At 33.1% G+C, this 22,654-nt stretch overlaps 3 protein-coding genes, 1 long non-coding RNA gene and 1 pseudogene across 4 annotated transcripts; 2 read left to right on the top strand and 3 right to left on the bottom strand.

Moving 5' to 3' along the window:
• Positions 1–1,026: 1,026 nt before the first annotated feature.
• On the bottom strand, positions 1,027–4,145 carry LOC123681026. The gene is made up of 2 exons (XR_006747586.1): positions 3,566–4,145; positions 1,027–1,106 (listed from the first exon to the last, which is right to left on the bottom strand). It is a non-coding gene; the product is annotated as an uncharacterized LOC123681026 (long non-coding RNA).
• Positions 4,146–4,810: 665 nt separating this feature from the next.
• On the top strand, positions 4,811–6,166 carry LOC123681020. Its single transcript, XM_045619184.1, has 2 exons — positions 4,811–5,978; positions 6,042–6,166. The coding sequence occupies exons 1-2, from the start codon at positions 4,832–4,834 to the stop codon at positions 6,104–6,106; spliced, it is 1,212 nt and encodes a 403-aa protein (XP_045475140.1). The 5' UTR covers positions 4,811–4,831; the 3' UTR covers positions 6,107–6,166.
• Positions 6,167–10,664: 4,498 nt separating this feature from the next.
• LOC123681021 lies at positions 10,665–12,031 on the bottom strand. The gene is made up of 2 exons (XM_045619185.1): positions 10,845–12,031; positions 10,665–10,781 (listed from the first exon to the last, which is right to left on the bottom strand). Exons 1-2 carry the CDS (start codon positions 11,986–11,988, stop codon positions 10,717–10,719), a joined length of 1,209 nt encoding a protein of 402 aa, XP_045475141.1. The 5' UTR covers positions 11,989–12,031; the 3' UTR covers positions 10,665–10,716.
• Positions 12,032–13,011: 980 nt separating this feature from the next.
• Positions 13,012–14,510, bottom strand: LOC123680906 (annotated as a pseudogene).
• Positions 14,511–17,393: 2,883 nt separating this feature from the next.
• LOC123681023 lies at positions 17,394–18,752 on the top strand. Its single transcript, XM_045619186.1, has 2 exons — positions 17,394–18,563; positions 18,628–18,752. The coding sequence occupies exons 1-2, from the start codon at positions 17,420–17,422 to the stop codon at positions 18,690–18,692; spliced, it is 1,209 nt and encodes a 402-aa protein (XP_045475142.1). The 5' UTR covers positions 17,394–17,419; the 3' UTR covers positions 18,693–18,752.
• The last annotated feature ends 3,902 nt before the right edge of the window (positions 18,753–22,654 follow it).

Raw genomic sequence — 22,654 nt, forward strand, 5'->3', positions numbered from 1 at the left:
TTTTCGATACCATTTTTGTAGTACTATTTGTCTTTCGCTTCGAAATATGCCTCAGTTTCGTCGGTTACTTCTTCATTGGCGCTAAATTTCTTTCCAGCGAGCATTCTTCTGAGGTCTGAGAACAGAAATAAGTCACTGGGTGCCAGATCTGGCAAATGCGGTGGATGAAGAAGTAATTTGAAGCCCAATTCATGCAATTTTGCCATTGTTTTCATTGATTTCTGACACGGCGCATTGTCATGATGAAATAGCACCTATTTTTCTTCAAATCGGGCCGTTTTTTTAACGATTTCATCCATAAAACGATCCAATAATGCTATAAAATAATCGCTGTTGATGGTCTGTCCCTTTTGGAGGTAATCATTTCATCATCATTTCATTTTCTCTCAATACATCTTATGATATGCAGGTCATCCATTCGAAAAAACACATTTTTTATCATTTTAGTATGCCTAGTTGAAGCCTATGATTTTGAACAACTCTGTTTGATTAGGAAGATATTTTATTACATGATAATCATATACGGAATATTTGTAATCCATACCCGAAAATTCGGCTTTCTATAGGATTTCAAGTACCGAAGTGGTTAATGTTCAATTGGAGCTATGTTTTGCACAAAATATAAATAAGTAAATCAATAGATTGTTCGAAAACCACTTGAGATAAGGAAGAAGAATTTAATACATAAATAATCAAGAGGTTACGGCAAACCATAAAAACTTATAATATACAGAGTGCTCTGTTTGATATATAAAAGTTTTAGTACTTTTTGATACAAGCGGCAACATCACAGCCTTGAAAATATTTTAGATTGATAAAGCAGTGGTTGTGTCTACCCAAAATATCGAATTTTCCATAAAATCGCACTTTCTATTCAAAAGAACAGGGGACCATCGACCATGTTCCACTCTGTATAGATAGCCAGAAACGTAACAGTTAAAATTTCAATGGTAAATTAAGAGAGTCCAATTGAATACCTTTATTGCTTTTTTCCAATAGGACTGGACTTCAATAAAATTTGCAAAATATTATTATTACTGTTTATTTAAACATTCTATTGAAACACGAATATGTATTCTACTTTTCATGGGAGTCCATGTTGTCCGCTGAAACAGAAATAATTATTAGCATAGGGAATAGAGATAATACAATCTATTGATAAATCATTATTCATTTACAATCATATGAAATATCGAAGTAAACTTAATGTATTGAAAAAAATCAATTATCGCTTAGTTATATTACTATACAGTTAGTTAAATTATAAAAGCATTACAATACCTTTTATCGAGACTTAATTCTCAAAATCATTAATTATATCATCGTACGAAATCTTATTAATAAATTTCACAAAGTGTTTAGCAATTGTTCATATAAAGATCTTAAAATATTGAGTAATTGGATCTGTATACATATAGGACGATATTTCGATATTTTTCAAATATTTTAACTTTTCTTTAAATTTTGAAATTCTTACTTTGTGTGTGTATGATTTTTTTATTCAGTAAATCAAAATACAAAATTATTAAGCTAATCTGCTTCACTCGATGCTCACTGAAAGCATTTCGAGAACTATAAGAGTTGAAGAAAAATTCTTCAAGGACCTTCGACTTCTTTTTTTGTTATAACTATAACACCTCAGGAATCAGATAATAAATATCTTAATTCGTTCTCGAGTTTCTGAAAAATGAAAAATATTTCGCTATATCTTGGTCTCTGTTCGAGATAATCGAAAAATTTCAAAACGTCTTTTTCAAAATGTTTTATATGATAGTATGATACTTATAACACCATAACAGATCATAGAAATTAATTATCGTTTCAGAGATATGGACGCATGTTGGTTTTTCTCAAATGGGATACCCTATATTTTTCAACGCAGTTTGTTAGCTGCAAATTTATAGAAAAGCATCCCGTTACCGGTTTTTCAAAAATGTCATCCGTTTCAAAGATACCTAATGATTTTGACGTCTTCATTTTTTTATGGGACATCTTATATATGAAAATTTTTTAATCATTTCTCGATTTAATTCATTTTGTTACCGTTGTATAATTCAATCAAGTCATATATATGGTGTCTCATTCAAAACTACCAACTCTCCCCTATATGTATATGAAACAATAACTGATTTATAATTGAATGCTATATCCTATATGTATGATAACAATTACACAATGGACAGAAAATGAATTGAATCTTCAAATAAATGGAAAACAATTATATATAAGGTGTTCCATAAAAAATGAAAAGGAAAAATAATATTTTTGAAACGGATGAAATTTTAGAAAACTTTTTCAATTATTTCTAGATTTTAATTCATTTTGTGTCCATTGTGTAATTATAATCGAGTCATTTATAGGGTGTCCCATTCAAAAACATCAACTCTCCTCCATATCTCTAAAACGATAATTAATTTCTAATTTGACACCCTATACATGATTATACATTGGGACATAAAATGAATTTCATTTCCAAATAAATGTAAAATAATTATATACAGGGTGTTTCCTAAACATACGGCAAAAATTCAGGGGGTTGTTCCTTGGACTATTTTAAGCATGTTTTGTCCTTGGATGATTTTTGAAAAACCTCTTTGTTTCGAAGATACAGGGCGAACAACATTTTTCATATTTTTAAAATTAATAATAGTTTAAATAAAAATGCGTACCGCACTGTGTTTACTAAGTAGGTACAATTTATTTTTAAATTTGTTTAACAACATTCCAATTACTAAAAACGGCCAGTTTTTTGACTAAAAATTGATAAGTGCAGATGGTAAAGGAATATAGATTAAACACGAAATCGGATCATTGCTGGGTGTAACTTAATAAGAAATGATCCTGGTGTTTTTGAAAGGGTTCGGCAGTCAATGAGGAGAAGATTGGATGCTTGTATGCTGGCTAGAGGTGGTCATTTTCAACAGTTTTTGTAGGTTGAGTTGAATTTTCATGTAATTTTTCATAATACAATGTTATTATCTGAAATTTTGTTTCCCCTATATCTTCGAAACAAATAGGTTTTTCAAAAATCATCAAAGGACAAAATATTCTTAGAATAGTCCAAGGAACAACCCCCTGAATTTTTGCCGCATGTTTAGGAAACACCCTGTATAATGTCTCCATCAAACATGAAGACGAAAAATTCAATATCATTGAAACGGATGCCATTTTCGATTAATCTAAGGCTAAAAACTGACTTGAAAAATATAGGGTATTTGATTTGAACAACATAACCTCTATATCTCTAAGAAAAATAATTAATTTCTATTACGAGTATCATATAAACAATAAAAATAACTGAAAAAAGCGTTTTCAAAAAAAGAGATTTTGGGTCCTTAAAGAATTCTCTAGGTCTTATGTTCTCGAGATGCTTTCAGTGAACATCTTTGAACAACCTGTACACTACTTTATTTTCATGTCTCGAGAAGTTTAGTTTATTTGAACAAAAAGCAATTTTCAGTTCTGTTCATTCATATGAACAAAATTTAACGGAAATTCAATCGGTCCATTTAACATTTGAAGAAACGGTTAGAAACATCTTATTTTCATATTTCGTATATTTTACCTAGCCGTCTTCATTCGAATGGTTGAACACACATTCCTGCGTTATCGAAAATTTGTCCTACAGGACATCTTCTGGGCGAATCCGAAAATTTTGGTGATTTCACATTCGATATAGGCCTTCTAACAGCTTCACAATTATGATCTAAAATCACTAGTAACGTTACGACAAGAAATATTCGACAGTAATTCATGTTTGCAAAGAGCAAGACGAATCAGTACTGGATCATTGAATATCAAGATAACTATCGTGGTGATAATTGAATTTGGAATTAGAAGAGTAATTGAAAATATTAGGTGAGTCACGATTTTTGTATTTATGACATTCTAAGACACGGATATGTTCGTAAACGATATTTTCTAACAATTAACAAAGATATATGATTTTTGTATTCACGAATTGGCGTTGCTATGTAACCTTGGGCCAAGGGCGTAGACAGTTTTTTCTTGGGAGAGTAATCCTGGGTGAGAATCCTGAAATTTCATATTCTGGAAAATTTTTCGGAGGGGTGGGGGTTATTACCGCCAGTACTCCCCCATATCTACGTTATACGCCATTGCATTGGGCCCCGGTGCAAAATGAGACAATGGATACCTATCTGAAGTACTGGTGAATCTGAGGAGTTTTAAGATTCCAAAGAAAAATTCCAAACAGGAAAAAGGACAGACATAAATTTTCAGTGGCAAATCTTCAAATTCGTTCGAAAAAATTATTTCAAATTTTCACATTTTCAGTTTTGAAATGTAGAGAATTTAAAAATGAAATGAAAAATTATAAAAAAAATATTATTCGTAATTGAAAATTTTATTGACTGATGGATTCTCAACAATCGAAACAACGACTTTAAGTTTTTTTCTAAGTTTTCGGGAAGTCACTAACTACTCGTACACCACTGAGTTAGAAATTGCAATTTTCCCTCGATAAGTCTCAAAGCTTTCATTTGCTTAAGTAACTCCACTGTATTTATAGGTAGAATTGACTTCAATAGCAGTTAAAAATTTAGGTTGTAATTTGAAAATCTTTAGTTCGAATAAACGATTAAGTAATTTATCTCTAAGGAGCTCAGTAAGTATTGTTGTGAAATTTCGATTAGGAGAATAAATACATTTTGCCATTTCTGTTGCTGGACCCTAACAGGAGATCAAAATAAAATTATCGTCATAATGCAATTTAATCGGTGTTTTTATCATTGAAAACATATGCATTATTCAGTATAAAACAGAGAAAAAAAGACCAGCAAATCAGTTCAGTTCTTCGAGTGCTTTCAAGATGAAGTTCTTAGTGCTCTTTTTGGCTTTCGCTGCTTTAGCCTCTGCTGTACCTCATCGCAATTACATTGACATTAAGCAAGATGGTACTATTCACATCGAGAGTGAAGAAGGAAAGCAGATTTGGATTCACAAAAACTACGGGCTCAATGGACAGAAGAAAATTGAAATCGAAGTAACTGGACCCAATGGTCTTGCCAAAATGTACAAATTTGATTACAACAACCAGGTCAACTTCGAAAGTGAAATGGGTTACACAAACTTAAACACTTTCAACAATAACTATCAGGATCATACTGATATTCTCGACGTAATCTTCAGGGAATATTTGGGATACGTTGATGAGTACACTTATCAGCAACTCCTCAACAAGGTCCACAAAGCTGTTCTCAACGGTTGCTTCGATGGTCAAGTTTTGTATATTCTTCAAGCCCTTGTTGAAGATACCAAATGGGATAATTTGATCTCTGGCCGTTATTCCTACGAACAAGTTGGTGATGTATTGAACAAAATGACCCAACAGAAAACATACGGACTTGGATATTGGGGAAAACTCTTCAAAGGACAAGGTGTTTATGAATCATTACACCAACAATACGACGTCAACTACTACTACAACGTATTGATGAAAATTTTCGATAGACAAGTTTTGGAAACCATCTTACTCCAAGGGCAAATACACAACCAAGAAATGTACGGTCAATACTCTTATGAAAGAATCTGGAACATGGTTTTCACTCAGCAAGGTATCTTTGACCACCAATACTTGGTAGAAATCATAAACAACCCAGTGCTCAGAAATTGGTTTGTTCAAAAAGGATTTTTCGACAAAGTAGTTCTTGACCAAATCATTTACACCTACAAGACTCAAGGAGTTTACGACCAATACTTATTGCAACGATTGGTGAACACCCAGGTATTGAAATACTTCTTCATCCAACATGGAGTCTCCGTCTATGATATCTTGGGACAAACCACTTACAAACAATACAATTCGAATGTTTGGTTCAACAAGGGAAAATCCTTCGGACAGACCCCTTGGACGACCTACAAACAATTGTTTGGAGTTTACGGAAATGCTCCAGAATATGGATACAATGCGCGTATGTATGGAGGAAACTATATGTGGAACGTTTTGCACAACCAAGGTATACACCAAGGTGATTTAAAGATAGAATATTCTACCTTTACATTCGTTATTTTCATTTCAGGTCCTTACAGCTACAGCTATGGAAAATTGAACAACCAATATCCAATCAACCACCAGGTATATTGAGGCAGGAATTTTGTTTTTTTTTGTGTGATTGAACATAATAAAGTTATCAAAGCATACCTACATATGTTTTTTTTTTCGAATCAGATTCCAGATCTTTGATCATTTTCCTTATAATCATGGACACTGGGGCCAGTAGCTCATCAGCTATTTTTACCTACAGGGTGTTTCACCATTACCTCTATTGTGATTAAGCGCTGAAATTTTCAAATTTTATTTCGACACAGTATCATCAGGCTCCATTAGAGTTTCATCCTCGAATTGTTAGTAAATACAGTGTGATTCATTTACCGCGATGGCTCATAAGACATTTGTGGAATACTAATCATAATTTTGTGTTGAAAATTTGCTTATTTGGGTTTGAGACTATGATCTTTCTCCCTAAAATTTTCAGACCTTTACATCTTCCGGAAATACTGGAAACAGTAACAGACTACTACTTTATCACAATTTCAAATGGCACACACAGTATATTGTTGCATCATTAGATAGCGGATTTGTTGACAATTTCATGAAATGTCAAATTTAGTTATTGAAATATCGGCCTTCATTTGGTTCTAGGACTATTCGTAGTCCACTCATTTAGAAACTGCAAATGATCCTTTGTTCATGTTTTCCCTCGATAATTCTTCAAGTTTTCATTTTAGGTATATGGTTTGCTTAAGTAACCCCACTCTATTTGTACGTAGAATTGACGTAAATAGTAGGTGAAAACAGGGCCGGTGTAATTAATTTTGGCGCCTAAATCAAAGAATTTTTTAGTGTCCCCGCTGAATAGCACCAATAACAATATAACTCCCCCCCCCATGATAATACAGAACTTTTTGCTTTCGATGGAGAATCTTGCAATCGTGCGTAAAAAATTCAATTCTAGTGGAATTTGTATTCCGCTGAAAACATTAGGCATTCAACAGTAACTAGTTTGGAATGCAAAATTATAGGAATTTTTCAAATGTTTAATGTGTAAACATCGGCTCCCAAATAATCCGAAAACGAAGGCACCTACCATGGGCGCCCGCAGGGGGGGCCAGGGGGGGCCATGGCCCCCCTGAGATTTTGGATGCCTCATTTTTCAGCACAACACCCTCAATATTACTTTCTCAATCCAAAGAGCAAGGAAAAAAGGAAAGTAATAGATTCACAACTATTTTCCGGTTTTCAATGGAATTACAGACTATACATATAATCCATAATCGGCAGAGGTATTTTTTGAATTAAAAACTTTTTTAGGCGCGTTGAGCACTTCTTGGGTGAAGAAAAATCATGGAACCGAAAGCACTCCATGCGTGTCAATTTGTTTATAAATTCATCTTATACACTGCGTCCGTAACCGTTAAGTATGGAACAAAATTCATTTTCAGCTAAACAGACCATTTTAAGAAATAATCCTGAAACATGTCGATTTTTTATTTTAATTTACCGTATTTTAAAATAATAATCTAATATACAGGGTGAATTACTTTCGAGTAATGACGTCAGCGTCATTTTTTTTTAATGGAATATCCCCATTTTGACTCAATTTTCCGATTACTCTGGCTGAGCAGATTCCAAAAATGTATCACATGTTGATTCCAATTGGTACAGGGTGGACAAAAATACAATAGTTTTGTGTGTGCTCATAATGTGACGCGTAACATTCTTTATTAGTTAAATTAACAATATTATCAAAAATACGGCAATTGGTTTGAATATAACACCCTGTAGTTTGTTACATTTTTAGATTGATAAAAATGTATAAAAATAAGAAATAATTTCTTTCATATTCTGTCTGCTAGACCAAAAGTACCAAACATGTTTGGAAACAGCTCATTTTTATTAATCTAAAAATGTAACAAACTACAGGGTGTTACATTCAAACCAATTAGCGCTAGACAATATGTATTTTTGATAATATTGTTAATTTAACTAATAAAGAATATTATGCGTTATTTTATGAGCACACACGAAACTATTGTATTTTTGTCCACCCTGTACCACTTTTAGTGATCTTTTGAAATTCAGAGTAGACGCTGGTGATAAATATAAATACAGAAATAGAAAGAAACGGAATACTGATGTCGCCTACGACAATCATGGATGCCTTATTGTTTTTCAATTATTTTCATTTTGCCCCCCCTGAGAAAGATTTCTGCGGGCGCCTATGGCACCTACTGTTGTTTTCCATCTTTATGACGATTTATGACGATTTCATCCCTCTTTCAATGACGATAATAGGGAATATTGTTTATATTGTTTGAGCTGCCATGTGTTATTTATTATAAAGGCGGCTTAGTGAAGGCGATTTGGAGATTTTTATTTCAGGGAATGTTCACAAACACACAGGAGCGGAACAACTTTATGTTTATCAAAGATGAAATAAGGAAAGGCGTTCAGCAGACTGGGCCAAATTGCCATCAGTCAAATAAATGCGCCTGACGCCGGTCCTGGGTAAAAACAAAATAGAATTTGAGTTGTCAAAGTTCATGATCTTCTCATAAACACCCTGTACAGTGCATCCCATTTTGGGTGAGACAGCCAGGTTTCTCGCTTGTTATTTAAGATAGAGCCTTGGGGTTTTCACGTTCCTGTCCTACTTTTTCGTGAAACTCAAGTTGGTCTTATCAGATTGTGCATAACTGTTTCCGTTCAAAAGATACAGGGTGATTTTGGAAATTGATACTTTTCGGACCCCTTCTTTATCTCCGAAGTTATTAGAAATAATGCTGAGGTAAAAACTACTTCTGAATCAGAATTCTGCGTAGAATCCAGTGGCGTACTCATTATTATTTTTCGGGGTATGGTTTAGAAGATTCAACACAAACTTATGTTTTTTTAAATGGAACACTATGTGTATCATCACTTCGTTGAATTCGTTATTTTTTTCCCTTCAAAAGGATATATGACACTATGTAGGTAGGATGTTCAGAAATGTTAAAAAAACACTAAAACATCAAATAATGATGATTTTTTGTTAATGGGCAATGGATTTCCCATAGAAAAGAAGAATCAATAATAATAACAATAATTTATAGCGATGACAGCTAGATCAGATTGGTTTTTTCCCTCCAATGCCTACTTGATAAAACAATGCTCCCAAATGCATAGTAGCCATAATAACAACAAGGATGTTTGTGTCATCAATTTTTTTAAAAATCGAAAGTAATAATCCTCTTATTGAAACATAGAAAATTCATGGCCCATTTACAAAAAAATCATCATTATTTGACGTTTTAGTGTTTTTTTAACATTTCTGAACATCCTACCTACATAGTATCATATATCATTTTGAAGGGAAAAAAATAACGAATTCAACGAAGTAATGATATATAGGGTGTTCCATTAAAAAAAATATAGGTTTGTGTTGAATCTTCAAAACCTTACCCCGAAAAAAAAAATTGAGTACGCCACTGGATTCTACGCAGAATTCTGATTCAGACGTAGTTTTCAGCTCAGCATTATTTCTTATAATTTCGGAGATAAAGAAGGGGTCCGAAAAGTATCAATTTCCAAAATCACCCTGTATCTTTTGAACGGAAAAAGTTATACAGAATCTGATTAGACCAACTTGAGTTTCACGAAAAAGTAGGACAGGAACGTGAAAACCGCAAGGCTCTATCTCAAATAACAAACGAGAAACCTGGCTGTCTCACCCAAAATGGGATGCACTGTACATTTTTGGTCCAAATCTCAAACAGTCTTATAGTACTACATATTGGCAGAATCGAAAATGAAAATTGTTTCTCTGAAGAAACTTTTTCTGTCGACGACGCAATAATTTTTTTCATAAAAATCTCATCAACTCATGAACCGTTGAAATTATACCCAAGTTATAGTGAGTCACCCCCCTTTTTTTTTCAAACATAGAATTTACTGAAATAGTGAAAAATATAGGTTGTATTTTGAAAATATTGAGTTTTGCTGAATTTGAGTGGTCCAAATTCATAGTCTCCTCTTAAACACCCTTAACATTTCTGTTCCAAACTGAAAACAGTCTTACAATATTAGGTATTGGCAGAAATGAAATTCAAAAATTCGAAAAAACTTTTACTGCAGAAATATTCAAAAGACTGTGAGTCGTCGTCGCAATAATTTTTTTCATGAGAATCCCATTAACTCACGAACCATTGAGTTTATACCCAAGTTATAGCATATTAATGCAATTGTCAACGAATACTGTGTACCTATGCCATTTGGAATTGTAATGAAGTAGTAGTATGTTACTGTTTCCAGTATTACCGGAAAATGTAGAGTTCTGAAAATATTTTAAGCAGAAAGATCATTGTCTCAAACCCAAAAAAGCAAATTATCAGCACAAAATTATGATTGGTATTCCACAAATGTCTTATAAGCCATCGCGGTGAATCACACTGTATTTACTAACAATTCGAGGATGAAACTCTAATGGAGCATGATGATACAGTGTCGAAATAAAATTTGAAAACTTCAGCGCTTAAACGTAATAGATGTCATGGTGGAACACCCTTTATGTAAAAATAGCTGATGAGCTAATTGCCCCTGTGTCCATGATTATAAGGAAAATATTCAAAGAATTGGAATCTGATGAGAATATAAAAGACTCATGTATGCTTTGATAACTTTATTATATTCAATCACACACAAAAAAAAATCCTGCCTCAATATACCTGGTGGTTGATTGGATATTGGTTGTTCAATTTTCCATAGCTGTAGCTGTAAGGACCTGCAATGAAAATAACGAATGTGAAGGTAGAATTTTCAATCTACAAATCGACTTGGCTTATACCTTGGTTGTGTAAAACGTTCCACATATAGTTTCCTCCGTACATACGCGCATTGTATCCATATTCAGGAGCATTTCCGTAAACACCAAACAATTGTTTGTAGGTCGTCCAGGGGGTCTGTCCGAAGGATTTTCCCTTGTTGAACCAAACATTAGAATTGTATTGTTTGTAAGTGGTTTGTCCCAAGATATCATAGACAGAGACTCCATGTTGGATGAAGAAGTATTTCAATACCTGGGTGTTCACCAATCGTTGCAACAAGTATTGGTCGTAAACTCCTTGAGTCTTGTAGGTGTAAATGATTTGGTCAAGAACAAATTTGTCGAAAAATCCTTTTTGGACAAACCAATTTCTGAGCACAGGGTTGTTTATGATTTCTACCAAGTATTGGTGGTCGAAGATACCTTGGTGAGTGAAAACCATGTGCCAAATTCTCTCATAAGTGTATTGACCGTACATTTCTTGGTTGTACATTTGCTCTTGGAGTAAGATGGTTTTCAAAACTTGTCTATCGAAGATTTTCATCAATACGTTGTAGTAGTAGTTGACGTCGTATTGTTGGTATACTTGTTCATAACCACCTTGTCCTTTGAAGAGTTTTCCCCAATATCCAATACCGTATTTATTCTGTTGGTTCATTTTGTTCAATACATCAGTTTGTTCGTAGGAATAACGGCCAGAGATCAAATTTTCCCATTTGGTGTCTTCAACAAGGGCTTGAAGAATATACAAAACTTGACCATCGAAGCAACCGTTGAGAACAGCTTTGTGGACCTTGTTGAGGAGTTGTTGATAAGTGTACTCATCAACGTATCCCAAATATTCTCTGAAGATTACGTCGAGAATATCATACTGATCCTGGTGGTTCTTTCCGAAAGTATTTAAGTTGGTGTAACCCATTCCACTTTCGTAGTTAACTTGGTTGTTGTAATCAAATTTGTACATTTTTGCAAGACCATTGGGTCCAGTTACTTCGATTTCAATTTTCTTCTGTCCATTGAGCCCATAGTTTTTGTGAATCCAAATCTGCTTTCCTTCTTCACTCTCGATGTAAATAGTACCATCTTGCCTAATGTCAATGTAATTGCGATGAGGTACAGCAGAAGCTAAAGCAGCGACAGCCAAAAAGAGCACTAAGAACTTCATCTTGAAAGCAGTCGAAGAACTGAACTGATTTGCTGGTATTTTTTTCTCTGTTTTATACTGAATAATGCATATGTTTTCAATGATAAAAAACAACGATTAAATTTCATTATGACGATAATTTTATTTTGATCTCCAGTTAGGTCCCGGCAACAGAAATGGCAAAATGTATTTATTTCCCTAATCGAAATTTCACAATAACACTTACTGATGAGCTCATTAAAGATAAATTACTCAATCGTTTTTTCGAACGGTGTAAAAAAAGAAAATCTTTTATTATTAAGCAAGAGATTGCACTTGTTTACTGGTTATTTTCGTAAAGTGTGTCCAATAATTAACTGAATCAGTTCTTTAATATTATAATGATAAAAAAAATATGTTGATATCTAAAACCGAAAATTGTCCCCTAAAAATGACTTTTTTAGTGAATTTGAGAAACGAAAATATATTTCAAAATGGCAGCATCTCTGCAATTGACTTCATGACATTTTCATTCATGTTCTGTGCCCTAGACAGAGGCGGATCCAGGATGTCTTGAAGGGGGAGCGCACAATACCAATTCACATGAAAATTATACAGAAGGTCTATTCCCCATTTTTAAACATAAGTAGTTGCGTTGGATGAAGACGAAATATCATTGCTCAAGTTGAAGAGGAGGAGCCTTGAACCACTTCAGGCCCTTGAAATTATTAAATATGCCACCTTTTACAATAAATGATGAGATATCACATATCGTCAGCTGAGAGTGTAAATCTGCTATGTCCATAATGAACAATTTTACAGGAGACCAAAAAAAACCGTTCAGTAAGTGTTATAATAATAAGAATAAACTCTCTTATTATTATTATTATAACACTTACTGTACGGTTTTTTTGGTCTCCTGTAAAACCGTTCAGTAAGTGTTATAATAATAATAATAAACTCTCTTATTATTATTATTATAACACTTACTGAACGGTTTTTTTGGTCTCCTGTAAAATTGTTCATTATGGACATAGCAGATTTACACTCTTAGCCGATGATATCACTTTTCAACCGTTATTGTCAATCGGACAGAGAATAGCTCAGTTTTTTTTCCACCACCCAACGTTTTATTCATGCACGAAACTCATTTCTACCCTTTTTCTTCAGCCTTTAAATTTCCATTTTTTTATACTTAAATATAATACACTTTACAACATAAAATAATTATTTATCCCATTTTGACGTTTAAAGACGACAATATTCAACCCATGGTAACAAGGGTAAGTTGACGTTTATCCACCGAGTGAATTAAAATTTTTTTAATTCACTAGTGGAATAAAATGTTCACCACTCACTTTCTGGAAATTATTCTCTCCACACACAATGCACGTAAAACTCATTTTAAAGTATGTATGTTTATTACAATTTATCAAAAATTCTACATTAACAGTCATTTCTATCATTAAAGTAAAAATTACAATTATTGAGATTTTGAAAATGGAACTGGAAACCTGCACCTCCTCCAAAGGAAACACGCTCAGTCGTTATAGCACATGTGTTTGAGGACTTCTCAGGCACTGCTGGAATATCCATTTCTGCATCAGGAACTCCGGTTTTTGTGACCCCACCAAGTATTTGTTCAGAAGTATTTATTTTGTTTTGTAGTGAATCTTCAAATATCCAGAAGTTCTGTTGCAGAAGCAACAGAACTTGAGCGCCATCCACCATGTTTTTTCAAAACTGTCAAATCTGCTCCAGAATTTGCGAGTAGGGTTGCAGAAGAACGCCTGAAACTGTGCCCTGTATATTGTTCAGCATCAGAAAGGCCCAAATACTTTGCAATAGTAACGGGCATTTTCGAAAATGTATTCACACCTACAGGCTGGACGGTACATTTTTCATTTTTATAATTTATAAATAGTCGCTTGTGATCAACTTTGCTTGGCCTTAAGTTCCTATACTTGCGGAATATATCGAGTGCAGCAAGCTTATTAGTACCATTGACCACAGAGAACACTCTTTTCTTATAAGTTTTCTGGAATCTGAATAACCAATACGCTGCCCCGATTTTCCACGTCATCTACGGTCATAGTCACCAGCTCGCCAATTCTACACCCTCCAGCAACACCCATAATAAAAACTACCTTTATCAATAAATATTGCTCATCAGGAGCGGCATCTAAAAAGTATTCAAACTCCTTTCTTGTGAATACCTTCGACTTCTTTGCTACGTATCCCCCGGAATGTTGATTCAAAAAGGCAGTGACTTGGTGAAATCTGCCGATGTCTATTTTTCCTTTCAGAGCCAACATTTTCTCAAGTTGCGAATAGTAGGACCATAAAGACGACGACTTAACTTTCTTGGATTGTTCGGAAATATACGCCAAAATTATTTTTTCGTTGACACCTTTGGCTTTTTTATTATTTCTCCAGGCACAAAATGCCGTATATTGCTTTTCGTACAATATTTTTGATTTTAATGGAATTACTGCTTCTTCTGCCTCATTTGCTTCTTGTATAATGCACTCAGGAACTACAACCTCGTCGTCACCGCTCAACATTTTTTTGAAATAATAATTCTTCGACGGTTCTATAATTTTCATTGACACTTGCAAACAATTAATTACATAGTGCCCTAGCAACCATCGATCGAAGGGAAATATCGTTATGAATTTACATTATACTTAATATTTCCTCTAAAAAGTATTCATCATTTGAAATTTCATCAAAATGGGATAAAATTTTGTATACGACACGTGAGTTAAAAATGTTTATTCACTCGAAGAAATTAACCTACTCGCCCTACGGGCTCGTGGGTTAAACTTTCTTCTCATGAATAGAGATTCATTTAACTCACTTGTTGTATAAATAACTATTAATTGGTATTCAAAATTTTCAGAAGAGTTTGTGTAGGGTGTTTTCTTGTTGACTTATTCATTCCATCGTCATGGTATTATATTCTGATGTTCAATGAGTTTAGAATGAAACTTCTTGTTGAGTCTCTTGATTCTTTCATTTATCTGTTCAATTCCTGTCTTTTCATATAAAAGTTGATTAGGGGGATTATGTAGAACATTATTTGGATGTCGCATTCTCGTTATTTTTCTCAGGGCTACTGTTTCTGATACTTGAAGATTTTTCATTGATCTGGATTTGCAGTTTGCATTCAGTGGGTGAGCATATTCAATCAAGGGCCTGCAAATTGTTTTGTATATTTTTGCTGCGGTATGGATGTTGATTCCTTGTGTCTTATATGATTGTTGATTTGGCAAAATATGTGGCTCTGGAAATAGTCTTTTTCTTCTTCATCTTTGTGTAAGCATTAAAGTTGTATCTGTTGTCTATTTCAACTCCTAAATATTTTATAGTTGGTGACGGTTTTATATTTATTCTATTGATAACTATAGATGGTGAATTTGGGCTGATTAAGTGATCGAAGATGATAAACTGAGACTTATTTGGATTTGGTTTCAATCTCCATTTGTGGAACCATGTTGTGATCGTATTTACTTGTTCTTGTAGGTTTTGTATGCAACCTTGTATTGTTTTTTTGTAGCAGATATTGATTTCTAAATGGATTAGTGCACATATCATAATAGAAGAAATTGTACAGTGATGAAGAAAGTGGAGATCCTTGAGGGGGGGGGGATTGCGGAACAACTTGACTATAATATAGAAATTCCCTACCAAAATACTGAATAAAAATACGGTTGAATCACAAACAAGAGGCATATTGAATAATTCAATTATTGTTGAAAATCATCAAAGTTTCTACATTTCACCTATAATTATCCCAGTTCGATATTTGTATATAATAGATAACCTGCAATTATCAATTCCTCCTTCACAAGCTGTTTGCTTTATAAATCATCAAGCCTCATTTTATGTAATTTGCCGACTACAGTGGACTCTCGTTAACTCGATAACTCGAATTATTTTTAATTTCCTTGGAAAAACCTATCTAAGCCGAAAAAATTTCCATCCATAAATCGAAACGATTTACCATTTTTACCTCTATAATTCGAAGACGCACTAAATTTATCTCTATAACTCGAAGTCAGTAGTTAATTCCAAACCCCGCCGCACAAGTCTTAACGTGTCGATGAATCGAGCCTATTTAATGATGCAATAATTGCATCGTGAAATTTTATAGAATTTTGTTTTATTTGTTGCTTAGTTATGTAAAGGTTGTAGGAAATACATTTTTTGTTTAATGTTTTTTATCCCGACTTTCCTAAGCCTCTGACAGACTTCTCGGTAGATTGAAATTTGTAGGAAAAACTTATTTAGAGTTTTCACACTCAATTTCTGGAACAAGCTTAAAAAATTTGAATAAAATGCACCTGCTCAATAATTGCAATAATTTGTCAGGATGAAAAAAAATGTTACCAAAAAATAAACGAACAATAACAATATCAATTAATTAGATGTTTTAGAGTTTAAATCAGACTCCTTCAATTCATCAAATATGTACCATCTACTCTTATTATAGGGAATAAATATCACTATTATTTCCCTCTTTATCCCGAATTATCATTTGGTTTACCTCTCGGCTTACCTCTATATCTCATTACCTCTGCAATAAGAAATAACAATCTTGAAAATTTAAATTGAATCAATTAAATTTTTGAAGAATTTTGAAAATCTTTTACCTCTCAAATGAAAAAAAATACGAAAAGCACTGACGTGAAGTGAGGAGCTTTGCGTACAAGTTCGAATTCATAAACATGTTATTTCTTTCAATAAAATCTCGCATGTAGATTTTTGCTCCAATAACTCAAATTTTCGAATACAAATTTGAATATTCAGTTAGTGATGTCTACGATGTAGAGACCAATAACTACCTTTATTTGATCGATTCGATCCATAGTTGATGAAAATTTATTTCAAGAGGAATATTACTACATATTTTTCAATAATTTTCAAAAATATTTCATTCAATTTCTTGAATGAAATTGAAAAATACACGTCACACAAATTCAGATATTATTCGAAATTATTTAGGTGGATAATGAACAGTAGCTAAATAATGATCATTCTTTCTCTATTAGTTTTCGTGAATTGATATAGTCATAATTGAATTAGTTATTCTAGATCAAATATTATCCTCGAAATTTTTTCTTTTCGTTTTGTATAGAAATTTCAGAATATTGATCAAAACAATTTTTTAATTTGGGAATTTTTTGCACCATTCGTAATAACGATAGCAGTTATTATCCTTAATTGAGCCAAAATTCAAAAGATTAAATCGAGTTATGAAATCATCAAAAACAATTAGTAACATAAACAAACTTTTCTGTTTCTGTTACTGGGTTGTATATTAAAATCTGAGTTCAGTAAAAAAAAACATAATTATCGTAATGGTGAAATGTTATCACTGTTTTTTTATCATCAAAAGCAAATTCGTTTCTCTGTATAAAACGGAGAAAGAACCCCAGCAAATCAGTTCAGTTCTTCGACTGCTTTCAAGATGAAGTTCTTAGTGCTCTTTTTGGCTGTCGCTGCTTTAGCTTCTGCTAAACCTGTTCGCAACTACATCGACATTAAGCAAGATGGTACTATTTACATCGAGAGTGAAGAAGGAAAGCAGATTTGGATTCACAAAAACTATGGGCTCAATGGACAGAAGAAAATTGAAATCGAAGTAACTGGACCCAATGGCCTTGCCAAAATGTACAAATTTGATTACAACAACCAGGTCAACTACGAAAGTGGAATGGGTTACACCAACTTAAATACTTTCGAAAAGAACTACCAGGATCAGTATGATATTGTCGACGTAATCTTCAGAGAATATTTGGGATACGTTGATGAGTACACTTATCAACAACTCCTCAACAAGGTCCACAAAGCTGTTCTCAACGGTTGGTTCGATGGTCAAGTTTTGTATATTCTTCAAGCCCTTGTTGAAGACACCAAATGGGAAAATTTGATCTCTGGCCGTTATTCCTACGAACAAACTGATGTATTGAACAAAATGACCCAACAGAATAAATACGGACTTGGATATTGGGGAAAACTCTTCAAAGGACAAGGTGGTTATGAACAAGTATACCAACAATACGACGTCAACTACTACTACAACGTATTGATGAAAATCTTCGATAGACAAGTTTTGAAAACCATCTTACTCCAAGGGCAAATATACAACCAAGAAATGTACGGTCAATACTCTTTTGAAAAAATTTGGAACATGGTTTTCACTCACCAAGGTATCTTCGACCATCAATACTTGGTAGAAATCATAAACAACCAAGTGCTCAGAAATTGGTTTGTTCAAAAAGGATTTTTCGACAAAGTTGTTCTTGACCAAATCATTTACACCTACAAGACTCAAGGAGTTTACGACCAATACTTGTTGCAACGATTGGTGAACACCCAGGTAGTGAAATACTTCTTCATCCAACATGGAGTCTCCGTCTATGATATCTTGGGACAAACCATTTACAAACAATACAATTCTAATGTTTGGTTCAACAAGGGAAAATCCTACGAACAGACCCCTTGGACGACCTACAAACAATTGTTTGGTGTTTACGGAAATGCTCCTGAATATGGATACAATGCGCGTATGTACGGAGGAAACTATTTGACGAACTTTTTGTACAATCAGGGTATGTATTATTTATTCATTTCTTGATTGAACATACTTCTATACATTCGTTTTTTTTATTAAAGGTCCCTACAGCTACAGTTATGGAAAGTTGAACAACCAATATCCAATCTACCAACATGTTTATTAAGGCTGATATAAATAGACTTTTGTGTGATTGAACTGAATATTAAAGTAATTTAAGCATAAATCTTAAGCTTTTGCTTCTTACACCAGGTCCTAGATTATTTTCAGCTCCTACCAGAACTCATAAATCTTTTTTTGAAATTCCTACTTCAAGGGTGTAATAAATGTGCGAAGTTCGTTCAAGATGATCCTGATCAATAAAAATGTGATAACATTTTATGTATTGATAGAAACTCGCGATATTTATCGTATTAACTATTTCTTACATATGATCATATAGCCTACCCGACATCCTAATTTATTTAAATATTATCCATTCAAGACAAAAAAAACACCAAGGAAAATTGAAATAGAAACTACATATTTCAACATACGAACACAGTAGTAAACATAAAATAGCAAAATTTTTCATTAAAATAATAAATCTTTGACATGTTCATGACCTATTCCGAGTCTTGGTGCAATAGTTTTCTGTTTTGTTGCTACGAATGTTGCCTGTCCAGATTTCTTGGTTATATAAAAATATTTTTAAAGACTCTCTTATGAAGAATTTAACACATTACATTATGATGAATTATCTGTAAAGGAAAGTTTTGAATACATTGATGCGCCAGTGTCTGTCTCAGTTGTCCTATGGGATTTCTGCTTGGGGAAATGTAAATTATTATTAGTTTTGAAGCCTTGATTTTCTACAGAATTGGATTCTAAAAATATTTTTTCACAAGAAAGAACGAATTAGAAACGAGAGGGGGGGGGTTTGGTTGTAGGCTCAAAATGCCATTTTTAGAGTTCCAATTTATAATGAAAAACGTATGTCATATATCGTTATCAACGAGATAACTCAAAAAAGGGCATTTTGAGTTATCGCAGCCTACCACGTGAAAACTGATTACTGGAGCATGCTAAGTGATTCTTAAAATTTGAAGCTCTGTGTTACTGAGAATAAGAGAGATAGACCAAACATATGTTATATATTCGAAAAAAAATTCGAAAAAATGAAGTTGCATTCAATATGTTGCCCACTCTGTATATATTTAATTTTTTGAAATCATTTTAGAAAACACTAGTCGATTTCGTGAAACTTTAGTTCAAAACATTTTTTTGTACCTCTTTTAGTAACAAAGTTAAAGGAGGGGTCAAATTATGGTGAAAAACCCGGTACAGTGGACTCTCGTTAACTCGAAACACCACAGGACCAAGATTTTTCGTCGAGTTACGTATAGTTCGAGAGGTAAACCAAATGCTAATTCGGGTTATAAAGGTGAAGAATAGTGATATTTATTCCCTATAAGAGAAGAACGTACATATTTGATGAGTTTACGAAAAAATGAATTGACAATAGAAAATTTCACAATGAAATAGATCTAAAACGTCAAAAGAGTAAATTAAATTTATAGTGTTATTGTTTGTTTCTTTTTTTGTAACATTTTTTTCATCCTCACCAATTATTGCAATTATTTTGCAGGAGCATTTCATTCAAATTCTTTAAGCTTGTTTCAGAAATTGAGAGTGAAAACTCTAAATAAGTTTTTCGTAAAAATTCCAATCTACCGAGAGGTCCCTCAGAGACTTAGGAAATTCGCGATAAAAAACATTAAACAAAAAATGTATTTCCAACAAACTTCACATAACTAAGCAACAAATAAAACAAAATCCTAAAATTAGGATTAATGATGCAATTATTGCATCATTAAATACGCTCGATTCATCGACACGTTTCGACTTGTGCGGCGGGGTTTGGAATTAACTACTGACTTCGAGTTATAGAGGTAAATTTAGTGCATCTTCGACTTATAGAGGTAAAAATGGTACAATATATCCGTAAAATCGTTTCGAGTTATGCATGGAAATTTTTTCAGCTTAGACAGGTTTTTCCAAGGGGATTGAAAATAATTCGAGTTATCGAGGATTTCGAGTTAACGGGGTTCGAGTTAACGAGAGTCCACTGTATCACTATTATTTTCCTCTATAACTTGAATTTTCATTTAGTTTGCCTCTATATCTCATGCCGTGAGTCGAATTTAATAAAAATGACCTCTGTAACTCGAATTACATACGCTCAAGTTGAACTATACGTAACTCGAAGAGAAATCTTTTTTCTGTGGTGTTTCGACTCAAGGAGAGTCCACTGTACCGGGTTTTTCACCATAATTTGACCCCTCCTTTAACTTTGTTACTAAAAGAAGTACAAAAAAATGTTTTCTACAGAAATTTCACGAAATCGACCAGTGTTTTTCGAAATGATTCCACAAAACGAAATATTTACAGAGTGGCCAACATATTGATTGCAACTTCATTTTTTCAAATGGATCAGCCTGTATATTTCTCTATATTTGACTAGCTCTTTTCCCCCTGATTTCGAATATATAACATATATTTGGCCTATCTCTCTTATTTTGAGTACCACAGAGTTTCAAATTTTAAGAACCATCTGACAAGCTAAGTAGGTAATCAGTTTTCAAGTGGAAGGCTGCGATAATTCAAAATGCCCTTTTTTGAGTCATCTCGTGGGCAACTATTCATGACATACGTTTGTCATTGAATGAATCTATACATCGAATATGCACTACACAGAAGCGGAAAAATTTGAAATATTTTCACTTTTTGTGAAGAACAATAAAATAAGGAAGCTACAAGGAGAGAATATAAGGAGTTGCATTCAAATCATCCAATTCCAATTTATAGTGAGAAATGTTTGTCATATCGTTTCCAACGAGATAACTCAAAAAAGAGCATTTTGAGTTATCGCGGTCTACCACTTGAAAACAGATTACTTAGCTTACCAGGTTTTTAAAATTTGAAACTCTGTGGAACTCAAAATAAGAGAGATAGGCCAAATATATGTTATATATTCGAAATCAGGGGGAAAAGAGCTAGTCAAATATAGAGAAATATACAGGCTGATCCATTTGAAAAAATGAAGTTACAATCAATATGTTGCCCACCCGGAATATATTTCATTTTGTGAAATCATTTTAAAAACACTAGTCGATTTCGTGAAAGTTTTGTAGAAAAAATTTTTTTGTACCTCTTTTAGTAAAAAAGTTAAAGGGGGGTCAAATTATGGTGAAAAACCCGGTACAAATAAATTATGATAAGTGGAAGTGGGGTATTTCGAAATCATAATTTCATAAGGATATGACTGATATGAGTATGATGAAATTGAGCATTCACACAAAAAAACCAGGGTAGTATCGTGTTTCAACACTTTCGGAGCAGCCCGTAGAGTCAAAAATAATTTGAGCTTATGATTTGAATACTGTTGATTCCGTCAAAATTTGAATCATTCTCCTAACCCAGAAATTACACGAATTATCGACCGATTGAGCACTTTTGACTCACCCTGTATAGACAGGTATAATCACAACTAGATCGGATTTGTCATCGCGAAAAGATTCAGAATTTAATATTCACAAATTTTTCATCCAAAATTCTTCTTGCATTTTTCGAATTCTTCTTGAATTTTCTATGGTTATGATTATGCAATCAACATAAAGCAACATTATTTCAACTCCATCTATCATAGAAATATACCTAGTATTTTATGTACGAAGAAGTTCAGAATTAGTGTTACTAGAATTCTAACATATTATTCAGTTAGTGTGGCTAAAGTTTCACTCTAGGTTTTTAAGACCAATACTGTCATAATTTGAATAACTTTTGAACTTTTTTCATTTAGTTTTAACCAAAATTATTGAGGGAAATATTGAGATCAAATGTTCATCCTTCCTCTTATAGTTCTTGTGCATTCATGTAGATATGAATATTATTGAATTATTATTATTACATATATTATATAATATATAATACATATTCAAAAATGGACGTAATTTTTTTATGAATTCTGAAAATGCTGAATCTTGATCCAAACAATTTTTGCATTGAGAATTTTTTCGCACCATTCAAATTAGCAATAAAGTAATTATTCTTAATTAACGTAGTGATAGTCAAAATTCAAACGATTAA

The sequence above is a fragment of the Harmonia axyridis genome, chromosome 5 (genome assembly GCF_914767665.1).
Source record: "Harmonia axyridis chromosome 5, icHarAxyr1.1, whole genome shotgun sequence".
NCBI lineage: Eukaryota > Metazoa > Arthropoda > Insecta > Coleoptera > Coccinellidae > Harmonia > Harmonia axyridis.